This window comes from Artemia sp. Qi Xiang Cuo, chromosome 4 (genome assembly GCF_049724085.1).
Source record: "Artemia sp. Qi Xiang Cuo chromosome 4, ASM4972408v1, whole genome shotgun sequence".
In the NCBI taxonomy this organism is placed as follows: Eukaryota; Metazoa; Arthropoda; class Branchiopoda; order Anostraca; family Artemiidae; genus Artemia; species Artemia sp. Qi Xiang Cuo.
Window position 1 is genome coordinate 23262244 of NC_142797.1, and position 14297 is coordinate 23276540.

Genomic DNA, 14297 nt, shown 5'->3' on the forward strand with positions numbered 1-14297 from the left:
AGTACTACACAAACAACAGAGATAGTATCTCGAAAAGAAAAAAGCAAAGGTATTCAACCGACCAGGCGTATCGAGAAGTAATAATCGAGAGAGCAAAACAAAACAGCAAGATGTGTTATCACAATGATGAAGATTACAGACATGCAAAAATTGAGACAGCCAAACAAAAGATCAAGGAACGGTATGGTAATGATGGAAATTACAGAGAAGCAAGAATTGAGCAGGCTAGACAAAAGATCAAGGAGCGTTATCGCAATGATAAACTTTATAGAGAAGCAACAATTGAGACAGCCAAACAAAAGAGCAAGGAACGGTATGATAACGATATAGATTACCGAAACAAACATAAGAAAAAAGTTGCTACCAGAATAATGGGTAGATACTGGGGTGACAAAAGCTATAATGAAAAAATTAAATTCTCTGCGAGGTTGTACCGAAGAACGCATAAGGACAAAGGGAAAAATTATATTCAGAAATACAAGAAGATGGCAAAAATGCAGGCTGATCTTCGTAAATTGAGAAACATTTTACGCATATTTTACCAGGATCACGAAAAGTATTCAAAATTACAGATTAAAATTCTCTTTTAAAGAGCGGATGCTGTTGAAAAGTCGGCTAGAAATGCTTTGGCAAAGCTTCATAGTAATATCCAAAAGAAATGTCGTCAATTTAATGAAAAGCTTCCAAGGTATGGACTGGCAACTGCGGAACAGTTTATAGATGCAATGTAAAATGTTCGACAACACAGTGAATATACAGAGGCGTACTTCTTAGAAAATTCGTATATTAATTTTGGAAGGAGGAATTGCAGTTTATGCAGCAGCAATAAAAATATATATACAAGCATACCTATCAACAGCGAAGGAAAACCAATGTTTTTCAATTATGGCGAAAACGAGCCTGTTAGGGTTATTAGTATATGTGTTTGTAAGACAAATGATTTAGAACCAATTCCTGGAACACCGACTCAAGAAAAAAGCATTTCTAACTGTGTTTTAAACAGTTCTTTAAGTTCTTTATAATAAAGAAAGATCTCTTGCCTATACTGTATTAGATACTCAACTTAATTATAGTTAATGATATAGTAATAATATGGTTTTATTTATAGCTGATCCGGGTTGCAGCGGTAGCTAGCAACCTAGTAAGAGACGATCACGTCCAATGTTAAGAAATATAAAAACCCATAGTTCCTAACAAAGGAGTCAGATCAAAACAAAAAGTACACCATTAGAACCGCCTTGTCCGAAACCCCTGTATAGGAAACTTTCTGTCCCTTGGCTTGAACAGCAAGGGAAATATATTGGCTTGAAAATCAAGAAAATTGACTTTAACCACGTTATTCTCCCCAAACGGGATATTTTTTTCTTTTTTTTTCTTTTCCACAGATAGCTTGGCACTGGAACATCGTAGAGGGTTGTTCAATAGCTCATTTTAAAGGAATTATAATAAAGAACGACCTCTTGCCTATACTAAATTTTATACGCCACTTAATTATAGTATAGGTTAGTATTTCCACAAATAGCTTGGCACTGGGATATCGTAGAGACTTGTTCAATGGCTCATTTTAAAGAAAATTAATGGGGTTAATAACCTTTTGTAATTAAAACAAATTATTTTTAAAATAGAATCAGTTTTTTTACGAATTATAATAAAGAACGACCTCTTGCCTATACTAAATTTTATACACCACTTAATTATAGTATAGGTTAGTATTTCCACAAATAGCTTGGCACTGGGATATCGTAGAGACTTGTTCAATGGCTCATTTTAAAGAACATTAATGGGGTTAATAACCTATTGTAATTAAAACAAATTATTTTTAAAATAGAATCAGTTTTTTACGAAAAACTACATATTTCATATTAAAGATAGATCAATGACGGCATAATCGTATACCAGCGGTAGGATTAGAACCCGTGCCTCCGAAGAGACTGGTGACTAACACCAGCGCCTTAGACCACTCGGCCAAGCTGCCTCTCATAATTATATATGTGAATGCGGGTTGCAGAAGTCGCTAGGAAACTAGTAAGAGACGATCACGCCCAATGCTAAGAAATATAAAAACCCAGAACTCCTAAAAATAGAGTCAGATAAAAACAACAGTACATCATTAGAACCACCTTGTCTGAAACCCTACTAGATAAGTAATGAATGTCGTCATAGTTTTGTTAGAACTATGAGGCTTACAATAAAGAACGAACTCTTGCCTATATTAACTTGCATAGGCAACCGGGTTGCAGCGGTAGCTAGCATCCTAGTAAGAGACGATCACGTATAATGTTAAGAAATATAAATCTTGGTTGCAGCGGTAGCTAGCAACCTAGTAAGAGACGATCACGTCCAATGTTAAGAAATATAAAAACCCATAGTTCCTAAAAAAGGAGTCAGATCAAATTCAAAAGTACACCATTAGAACCGCCTTGTCCGAAACCCCTCTATAGGAAACTTTCAGTCCCTTGGCTTGAACAGCAAGGCAAATATATTGGCTTGAAAATCAAGAAAAGTTGCAGCTACTACAACATTCTGCCTAAACGGGATATTTTTTTCAGCCTGACCTTTGGGCCAGGCTGCCTCTCATAAATAATATATATGTGAATCTGGGTTGCAGCCGTAGCTAGCAACCTAGCAAGAGACGATCAGTCCAATGCTAAGAAATATAAAAATCCAACACTCCTAAAAATAGAGTAAGATCAAAACAAAAGTACATCATTAGAACTACCTTGTCTGAAACCTTACTAGATAAATAATGAATGTCGTCATAGTTTTATATTAGAGCTATGACGTGAATAGAAAAACACGATGTTATGTTGTGGTTTCTGAAGACGTCATGAAATAATATCATTGCGCCATGACGTCATGAAATAAAATCATTACGCCGTGACGTCATAATCCGGGTTGCAGCGGTAGCTAGCAACCTAGTAAGAGACGATCCCGTCCAATGTTAAGAAATATAAAAACCCCTAACTCCTAGAAAAATAGTCAGATCAAAACAAAAAGTACACCATTAGAACCGCCTTGTCCGAAACCCCTATAAAGGAAACTTACCATTAGAATAAAGAACGAACGCTTGCTCATAGTAACTGAAAAATAATCAAAAGTAGTAGCTCTAGCTTTAGTGGCAGTATTATCATCGGTAAACTTTTCTAGAGTATGGTGCAATAATTGACTCACTTACATGCTTTATTCTCTGAAATTCGTCTCTTACTACTCAAACTAAGAAAAAGCCGTAGGCTTTTTCCTGTTTGTAATTTCAACAAAAAATTAAACTAATTTAAAATTTTTCGAGTAGTTTTCCAGTTTAAATTAGAAGGTTAAAGTTATTGCTCAGGTACCATAAATGTTTTGCAGTTTATAATCTCGGTTGCAGCGATAGCTAGCAACCTAGTAAGAGACGATCACGTCCAATGTTAAGAAATATAAAAACCCATAACTCCTAAAAATTCTATAAAGGATCGATATAATTGATTACAAATGGGGACTATGCAAGTTTCATTGGATATAGCTGAAATCTAGTAAACGACATACCAGGGTACATAGTAAATAAAAGTTAGGACAATTCAAGCATATATTGAAAAGTTACTTGTCTGGTGTATAGTACCATAGCAAGGATCGTCTCTTACTTTTCCAACTAAGAAAAAGCCATAGGCTTTTTCCTGTTTGTAATCCGGGCTGCAGCGGTAGCTAGTTATGATAAGTCTTTAGAAGCGAGCAATAATTGTGTATGTATGTATTTATTGTTTCTCGAAAAGAGCTCCAAATTTTTTCAGGAAAATTTGTATTCTGGGATATTCTGACCTTAAAAAGCGATCTAGATAGGTCAGAAGTTTGAGAAACTTCGTTAAGAGCCTTAATGTTTGAAAAAAAGATTCATGTCAGTGACGTTACATCAGTGTTGCAATGACGTTGCCACACTAATGTGGAAAAATTGAAGATTTGCATGCATGGAGAAGTTTGTATTAAATTGCTTAAAAAGAAAAAAACTGCTTAAAAAGAAAATATATTTGTATATATTTTAACTAAGGATTACAACAATTCAAAAACGTTAAAAAAGAAAACCAAAAGTTTGAAGCTTAGTAGACAATCAGTGTTAGAAATCGGACTTCTTTTAATGATGAAGTATCTTTGAAAATACATATCTATAGAGAAGCGCATAGAACATACTTTGAAGGATACTTCCCAGATAGTCCTTATATTAGACCTAGGGAAACAACCACACTAATTTATAGCAGAAAAAGAGTTTTCCCAAAGAACTTACCGAGTAAGTTCTAAGTGGTGTAGAAACCGGACCAATGGTTCGTGGGGAGAGCAAACTTGCAGCAGATCTGGCTCGGGAAGAAATAGAAGGAGGACTGGACAGTCTTTCTAACATTGAATTGGCATCAGGAGTCACAGAGTGTGGAGAACCTTAAACAGACAAAAATTGACGAATAAGTTTCCTACAGTTGATTGTGCATTTTTTGGGAAGCATAAATATTTTTGCGCGCAGCTCTTTTTACAAAATTATTGGGTATTTGACTTTAGAGCCACTAATAGAAATATCTAATATTCTAATTACTCAATTCCTAAGCAGTAATTGGCTTTAAATTGTTGAATCGTTCATTTTAAAATAATAACCTTCTACAAAACTTTTGTGTCTTTTTACATACCAATAAAAGTTGTAAAATACCAGGGCAAGTATCAGTACCAGTGTAGATTAAAAAAGGACTTTATTTTTCAATTTTGCTAAATTTAATATTGGTTGGATTATCCATTCATTTACTTCTAAGAATCATTTCAGCTCAGAGCCTCATTCGTGAAAAAAAAACTCAAAAAAGATCAAAGATGGAGTTCTTTCTTTAAGGGCATTTGTTTTAACTGGGTAAGTATCTAACCAAACAAACATTTAAATACAACGAGGATATTGACTTTGATATAAATACACAGTACTTACAAGGAAATTGAAAAGGAATTACATTAGTTTAATTAAGTTGGTTTAATCGTCGGAACAAGTTAAACCCAAATACTTTTGGGAAGGGAAAACCTCTTAGGAGGTGGGGGCGGGGCATTTATATAAAAAAAACACTAAAATCGATATATCTTACCTGCCAATAGAGAATTCAGCGTCGGATTCGGTTGTTGCGGTGTTACAGGACTCTGTAATTCTGGTTTTATTCCTTTTTGGCCATTTAAGGCATTAATGCCACTCTAAATAAGTAACATGAATTAGTATTATTTTAGAAAATGCTGATAGCAATGAAGCTTATTTATGGCATTAATTCTAACAAAAATGGCAAAAAGTAAGGAGGAAAACGGTAAACAACAAGATTTTGTAATTTTTAAGAATAACAATTATTTTTGCTGCACAGATCAACAGATAGCTCTAAAAAAAAGTATCTGATAAAGCAAATAAAAGCATTTCAATTTAATCCAACTAAATTACATCACATTAAATTTTAATCAAATACTGACACAAGTGTTTCAATTTTTAACAGAATTTCATTTGATTTTTTCAACTAGTTTCTTTAAACTAGTTAAAAAAAAAAATTCTGATATAAGAAGCAACATGAAATGCCAATATAATAGACCCTAAAATTAAACTGAGATAAAAGCTAAGGGAGGGAGGTGAGACCAGAAAGTTATAAAAATGAAAAAAAATATATAATACTTTATTGTCACAAAAAATGAGTATAATAATTTAACAAATAATGAATAAATGATTGAATACAAAATCAAAATGACTAGCCTAAGGAATTCAATTCGACTCATGAAAGGGAGCTTGGCTTCTTAAGATTTTAAGGCCACTGGAAAACAAGCAGCATATAGCTTTACTTAAAACAGTATTAGTATCGAAAAACAGAATGAAAACGCAAAAAAAACAGCACAAAGCAAATTTTAAAGGCCTTAAAATACTTTAAATAAACACGGAAACTATGAATACAAATTATGAAAAAAAGGTTTATAAAAATTAAGAATACAAGAGGTTATACTACAAGAAATTGAAAGTGGAAACCATAAAAACGAACAAAAAACCCAGAAAAGGAAAAAACAACAATAAGAAAAAATAGAAGGAAAAAAAAAGGAAAGAAAGAACTAAATGAAATGCTCTATCGGTTATATAAGAGCATGGTCGCTAAAAAAATAAAACGTAAGAATTTTTTGTCTGAAATCTTCTTAGCAACAACATCTTCATAATAAATTTTTATTATCCATCAGACCAGTGATGAACTTCGGAATAAATTTTTTTCATAACCCTTTAAATATTTGATTTATCACAGAATGTGGCGAGAATGTAGAGCTTTAAAAAAAAGAAAGAAAAAAGAGAATATAGCAATCCCTGGTCCAAAATATTCTAAATCTCAAACAGTCGTTTGTTAAAAAGTTTATCATCTTTTAAAATTGTTTTTCCTTGTTTCTTAATATCAAACTTGCCGTCGCTTAAGTTAGGATCAATAATTGATGTGCATTTCATTTGCCTTCCAGCACAATTAAGCAATTAAAAAAGGACAGAGCACACACTAACATGTTTTAGCTATGCAATGAAATGACATGCATCTCCTATTTTTTAAGCAAGCTACAAGTTTTTTTATTAGACTAAAGTCCCATTCACAACGAGATTTCGTTAATACCACGACTTAGCTAGAGCCAATTTGATCAAACCAAATTTTAAATAGAATCTTCTGACTGATAGAAAATTTCTACGGCAATTTCTGATTGGCTCAAATTAGTGCTCGCTAAATCCAAGTATTTGCACAATCTTATTGTGACTGGGCCTTTAGCAAAGAGTATTATTCAATTTAATGTTTGCAAAAAAAAAAAAAAAAAAAAAATTCAGTGCTCCACGCTATTTAGCCAACACAAATGCCTCCCGAGTCTAAAGAAATGAGTTATGCCCGGTACTGAAATTAGCGGAAGAAATTTCTTTTTCCATTTCTCACTTTGTAAAATATGGACACCACACCTCTTTTTGGTGCGTCGACGAAAACTTTGGAAAGAAGTATAAATGGCAATTTCAATATGCATGCATAAAGACTAAAAATTATGTTTGTTCGTGCTTCTAAAGAAGTTCGGCTCAGTTTACACTAGCTCTAAATGGGTATACTACTCCGTTTGGGAATTAAGACTAGTTACTAAAGATGTTGTGGAAATATACAGGATTGAAGATCTGACTGGACTTCAGACATCCAGACCACGATGAAAGCTACCCGTACTTTTTTTTAGATTACAAAGATCCTAACACTTAAACCCTCTCCATTTTTTAGCGCTAAAACATCTAGGATTGTCCTTGAAACAGAGCTAGCACGCCACAGGCGCTAGTTACCGAGGTCAAACGGTATGCAGACTTCCTGGAAATAGCTTCCTGAAAGTTCCTCAAAATAGCAAACAAAAGTTTTGACAATAGCCTGCCAACAAAGAGAAGTTTTTCACAACTAGATAAAGGATACCAAAGCCCTACTTTCTGCGGGGTGCTACCATTTCGACAAACCGTCACACGCACTATACATCATAACATCTAAAAACATTTAGAAGTTTATATAATAGTAATAAGTATATAATAGTTTAGAAACAAATTTCGGCTATATATTTGCACATCAGGGGGGTGAGGGTAAATCATATCTTATATTAAATACGTAACCTAACCTAACCTAGGTACCTTTCCCCCTAAACCCCAAAAAACTAAAGTTTTAAAATTTTAGATGTTATGACGGTTAGTGGTTCTGACGGATTTTTTTGTCGATGTTATGACGGATTTTGTAGTGCTCCTGACGATTAGATGTTATGACGCCTTCTCCTTTCTGCAATATGTAGCGCAAGTTATTTCTGCTTGCTTGAAAATAACAAGCAGATTACGAAGGTTCCAAGAAACTTCTTAAGTGATACTGACTATACAAGAACTTACATCTGATGATACTGGTGGATCAATAGCGAGTACTACATCTTCTGGCGGTGGGGTTGCAGGAGTTCGAACCATAGGGCTATGGGCTACAATGGGCCTCGGTGATGTGGCAACAGTCAGTCTGGGACTTCCAGGGCTTACAGAGCGATGGCCCCGCATATAATCTGGAAAGGTTACTATTTCAGAATCTGAATAAACAGGCGCTATAAGGAAGACAAACAAGAAATTCAGTATTTTAATCAAGATGTAACAATAAACTAAAACAAAACGAATAAGCATCCCAAGTAAAACACACAACAGAATATTTTCACCCACGGTTGTATACAGCAAAAACTTCAAACGTATTTTTGGGGCCAAAGATCCGTATTTTCTCTGTTTAAGGCATGTTTCTTATAAAATTGTCTTGGCGAAAGGAGGCAAAAATACTAATATCATCAGGGGGCTCTGTCGTACACTAAGTTTTTCTGCTCGTTCAATCTCACTCTTTACCGTTATTAAAAAGTACATACACTACATGCTAAAATTTTTCAAAAAACAACTTCTCGACACACTTTTCATGACATTCATTTCAGAGGTATTTGAACAATGTTTTTATATATGTTATCTCAGTAATTAAAAATCGAATGGATTTTATTTGAAAAAAAATTGGTAACCCCCCGAAACTTATTTCTTTTTTTCATATTACCCGATATACAAAGAGCGAAACGACAAACAAAGCAAACAACCTATTCCGACAATTCAATATTAAATTCATACAAGTTACGTCCATAAATCTCATACTTGAGAATTACGAGTACAAAGCGAGAAAGAAACTTTCTTCATATTTCGCATGGCTTATTCAAGGGAGTAATAGTGTGGAAAATAATACTCAAAGGAGGAATGAATAGAAGTTGTGTAGATATAGAGCAGTTGTGGGGAGAGGATCCCGTACCTTGAAAGAACTTTCAATGGCTTTATCCACTTGTTTCCCATCAATGGTCGGGAGTTACATAAACCCCTAGTAGTTTTATTTCATCAACCCTTTGAGAGGCCAGAAGACGTGGGCAGAAATTAACATTATGATTCAGAAAGCAGAAACTTAATATAACAGACCTATCGATACAGACTTAGTCGCTGCATTATCTTTCCCAACAAATGTTTCTAGTCATGCCCCCTCCTTGAATACTAATCGATTTTCGTCCAATCCTTGAATCTCTAAAGAGTTTCTCTAGCAAGAATAGATCATTCACGTATTTTACCCACTCTGAATATTCTACCGCCAATTTGTTTACTATAACAATAAACAAAACTAGCCCAAAAACAGTACTTTGTAGCAAGGCACAGTTAATCTCTAGGGCATCAAAAATTTTGCCATATTAATTATTTTTTGCTTCTTATTAGTGTGGAAGCTAGTAAGAATTCTTATCGAAAAAGGTTGAACATCGAATTCATCGAATTCATCGAATAGTTTCTTCAGATGGATACTACGTCTAATCAGGTCAAATGGTTTGCGCAAATCAACTGCAATGAGGTTCAACCATGTTCCCGGTAAATCAAGTCCTTCTAGTGTTTTATCAAGGAGACTCACAAGGCAATGCGATATAGAGGAGCGAGGGAGGTTTCAAAATTTGTCATCATCCACAAAAGGGAGAAGTTTTTAGCCTTGCATAGAGAATTCACTCATACACAAGTGGAGAGGGGGGTACCAGCCCCACAAGTCACCACTGCTGCCATCTACAATTTATTCTAACGCTGACAGGACATAATTTATGGTTTTTATCCCTGAGAATGAAAAAAAAGTATTTTTCTCACTAGAAAAAAACAGGATTTTTCTCACTTTGATGGATGTTTCTTGGATGTCAACAACAATTGAAGGATGTTTCATGGTTGTCAACAGCAATTTATGCATCTTTTTATGGTTTTTGTCAATTGATTACATAATATCTCCAACGGGTACATAATTTATGGATGTTTTTCTTATTTTTGTCACTGATAATGAAAACACAGGATTTTTTTCAATTGAAAAACAGGATTTTTCTCGCTCTGATGAACGTTTCTTGGATGTGAACAACAATTGATGTATGTTTAATGGTTTGCAATAGAAATTTAAACATTTTCTTATGGCTTTGGTCAATAGATTACATAATATCTTAGACGAGTACATAATTTATGGATGTTTTTATGGTTTTTGTCACTGAGAATGAAAAACAGGATTTTTCTCACTTTGATGTATTTTCAAGGTCGATTTATTTGTTGTTTTTGTTGTTCGTCCAGTTGTACGCTAGGGGGAATGTATTGATTCAGGACTCGACTAGGGGAACTAAATTTCCAATGTCAATTGATTTGTTCTTGTTGTTCGTCCAGGTGTACGCTAGGGAGAATGTTTTGATCCAGTAATGGGAAACAGGAAGTACAGGCCTCCTTCTAAGTCAATCAGAGAGTCGGTTACAACTCCGTCAAATCCAAACAGAGGGCTGGTTAAATATGGTTTACCCCAATAAACCGCAAATAGCCCATGAGATTTAATATATAAAGGACATGCGTTGTGATTAAATTATCATATAGTTCCAAGACACAATGGATAGAGCACCTGAAATTTTTGACAAGGAAACTTCATCAACAATGATTAACATTGTGAGTTCTGTTTAGTACATTTTTATTCTTTATTTTCAAATAAAATCATTAGTAATCCCTCCGGTCAATTCAGGTAAATCCCCCCCTCCCCCGCTAATACAAACTCCACTATGCTATCTTTATATTCGCTAGAAAGCGTAAAATACGCTTTTTTACCATGTAAACCCCCCCCCCCACTGTTTACAACTTTAATTCTTTCATTGGAAATAATTCTCTTTTTCGATAAATTCTTGCTTTCTCTATTTCTATCAAAAGTGACAACTGACTTCTGTCAGCTATTAATATGCTGATTCCATTTAAGCCGTCACCCTATCTTTTATCAGTTCCATAAAGATTTAAATAGGGTTAATTATCGCATCCTGTCAACGGTCATCCGGTATCTACGAAACCAGGGATTTAAGCTTTTTGTAGGTTTCACAGAAAGACACTTTTTTCCAGTCGAATTAGCGATACAGTAAATCTTATAAATTGCAAGGGGATCTGGTGACAGCTATGATAAATAGTTTCATATAGTATTTGTTTTCATTTTGAGTACTCAGTGTTTATATGGGGGGAGGGGTTTAGGGTTATATATATATATATATATATATATATATATATATATATATATACTATATATATATATATATATATATATATATATCACATATATATATATATATATATATATACACATACATATATACATACTATATATATATATATATATATATATATATATATATATATATATATATATATATATATATATATATATATATATATATATATATATATATATATATATATATATATATATATATATATATATATATATATATATATATATATATATATATATATATATATATATATATATAACCCTGAAGTTTAGTGTTTGGTTAGCTTTTATTTATCCACATATTTATCAGGTTGGCTATTTTGAGATCTAGATTTTAAATCATTGGCTTGGATTTAATGCAGCTGCTGGCCCTAAGGAATAATAATAGTTTTTTTTAATTTATTTTCTAAATGGTAAAAATAGAATTTCTATGCTTTTTGGGTCCGATTTCTCACAAGTTGTGTATTTAATTTTTTTCTCTAAATGGTAAAAATAGGAGCATTTCTGACTGTCACTAATTTTACCTTTTGCTTTGCTGAAAAGGGGGGAGGGGAACTTCAATGTGATAAAAGCCTTCTACACAAAATTATGGCTAGGTTAGGTTAGGGGGGTACTAATTTTTATTCTGTGAAAAAGGTAAAATTAATTCAATACTAAATTTTTTCTCTTCTTTTTAAGGCAAATTATGAAGAATGTGCGGCCCCTCCACCTAAGAGAGCAAGGGGTAATAATAAAACCCCTGCGAAGGCGACAGTTATGCAATATGGTCGCTGGCCGAAGCCCCCCGAACAAGTGTTGCCTGCTCAAGTGCATACCATCACTGTTCCTAATGCACAAGCCGCAGTCGGATCTGTACAAGAACGTAACTTTGCCACTGGCCCGTCCACCTTCTATTATGCAGTGCCAGGACCATCCGGCACTCAAGTGCAGCCGAAACTTTGAGATGTAAGTTTAAATTTGATTTCTCGTTATTTTTTCAACCTGATAAAATATAATGTTCTCCCTTTGAATCATAACAAGGGCATGCACTCAGTCTGCTGAATTAGGTTAGCGAAGCCAAAAAAATGGCACTATATCCCGCTCATAATAAGTAGCAAAATCCTTTGCGATATAAACTGCTTTATTAACGAATGGTTCACCTTGCCTCTACAAATATTATAAAAGCAACTTTCTATCGGAATGAGTTGTGTATCATGAAAGGGATAGGCTATCCGTCTCAAATCAAGTAGAGACACCGTTTTTTCAATGCAGATACAAAGTATTAATATGAAATTTTTTGAGGGGTTGTTGGAACAAAACCAAAACCTACTATGTCATGTTTTAGATTGTAAATATCATATATTAAGTTGGAACTTTCAGAATATATAGAGTAGTTAGAGTGGTGAATTAATCAAATGCTACTGCTTAGCAGCATGTTTTTTTAAATAATAATAATAATCCAATTTTTTAAAAACAGTAGGGGTGATTTAGACAGTTTGAAAATAAGCTATTTTTCATTTATAGGCTGTTCTAGTTCCATACTCGCCATCCCCCCTGCCCGTCAGTTGGAGAAAAAGAGAACGCGCCTATGGGGCTTTACAACAACAATGAAATATCTCAACAGGTCAGCGTTAATTCACTTGAATTTATTCCTGATAACATTGATGACTTTTTAAGTGATTTTTTTTTAAATGTTGACTATAGCACAGTTGGGCAGGAGGGGGACTTGAGCCCAAACACACTACAAATTTTTGAGAATTTTACCTGGTAATTAACAGGGAGCCCTCCCCCCCCACTGATAACATACTTACACTTCAATCGAATGAGGTGCCTTCCCATAGCCCTATTATTGAACAATGTGGGGGAGGGGGTGGTGATAATAATATACAAGAGGAGGGGGAGGGGGGTAATATCCAATTGAGGACATTTCCCGAGTTTCAGCTGTCAAACTCAATTTTAAATACAATAGTTGTCTACACTGCAACCTTTGGTGACCCATTTCATTCGCTTTTGTGTGGTAGTTTTGTGTTTGACCCCGTTGAAATTGTTCATGAATATGTAGATAGAATTCATGCACTGCTAGAGAACCAAATTCAGTTGTGGGGAGGGGAGGGATTCAATTAAGGTTTCTAGTGTTTTAAAGGTGTTTTATTTAAATGATGGAAAAAGTGAGGTTTACCATCATTATGTAAACACCGAGATGCGAGTGATCTATCCAAATTTAGAGAATTTTGAGGGTTTTTTTCCGAGTGGATACGTCATATTATTACGTATCTCGAGAATTATACCGTAAGTGGGAGCGGGTCAGTAGTTCTTTATGTTGAAAATTTAAGTGTTAATATATGTAAATTTAAGAAAGATTTTATTTTAAGGGGGGCAGGTGGGTCTGAGAGGGATAGAGTTTTAAAATATAATCCTGATTAAGTAGGTTGTCGTGGTTTCCAGCGGATCTGTTTTGAAACAGCTCAAAAATGTTTCAAGTACGCTTTCCTCATATCAGCATTTCAGCCTCTAGCAGATGACGCTACCAAGACAAATTTAGATCACTGGGCTGTACATGGGAAGGAGGGGTCTAATTTTCCCATTGTAGATTTCACATGTTTAGAGAGAAAATACCCAGTAACACTAAGATCTATTGATATTTTTGAAAGGGCCAATGCTCATTTAAATATCGGCGTTACTGTGGTTCAGTATGAAACTGAATTTGAAGATGGGGTTCGTTCTATAAAGAAGAGGCTGGTGTTCCAAGAAAGAGGTCCGTCGATTAAATTGGCTAGACATTGGGTTTGGTTGTTGTACACACCTCCATCTAGTGACCTAACCAATTCAATTAGGCACTTCAACCGAATTACAGATACTAGTAGAGTTCTAGGGGGTAGTAGGGATCTAGGGGTACGTTTCTACTGTCCGACATGCCTGTCACAATTTCGTAGCGATATAAAGTTGCAAAATCATACGAAGCACTGTAGACGGCATGGCTACCAGTCAGTGGAAACGGTTTCAGGGGATAGGGCCATTTTACGTTTCAAAAATTTCCAAAACACCCTCTTCCGCAGCAAAAACATCTCTTTAGATTGGGAAGCGAAGATGATGGAAGTGAGAAATTCTCATTTTACAAACCGAATCAAAGAGCATCAAGCTATTGCAATTTCCTATGGCCACACAAACAAACACATTTATAACACCATGTAGTTTTTAGAAATAGTAAAAACATTGGATTAGGGAGAGTGC

The 14297-nt window shown here is 34.4% G+C and overlaps 1 protein-coding gene across 4 annotated transcripts in view; it reads right to left on the reverse strand.

Moving 5' to 3' along the window:
• Positions 1 to 14297, reverse strand: part of LOC148952904 (uncharacterized) — a 175392-nt gene that overhangs the window by 140029 nt on the left and 21066 nt on the right. For all 4 annotated transcript variants that reach the window (XM_089088156.1, XM_089088153.1, XM_089088152.1 and 1 more), the window contains exons 5-7: positions 7877 to 8037; positions 5082 to 5184; positions 4256 to 4404 (exon numbers count right to left, since the gene is read on the reverse strand). In XM_089088156.1, the coding sequence (XP_088944282.1) occupies positions 4256 to 4404; positions 5082 to 5184; positions 7877 to 8037 (413 nt within the window). The remainder of the gene's footprint in view (positions 1 to 4255; positions 4405 to 5081; positions 5185 to 7876; positions 8038 to 14297) is intronic.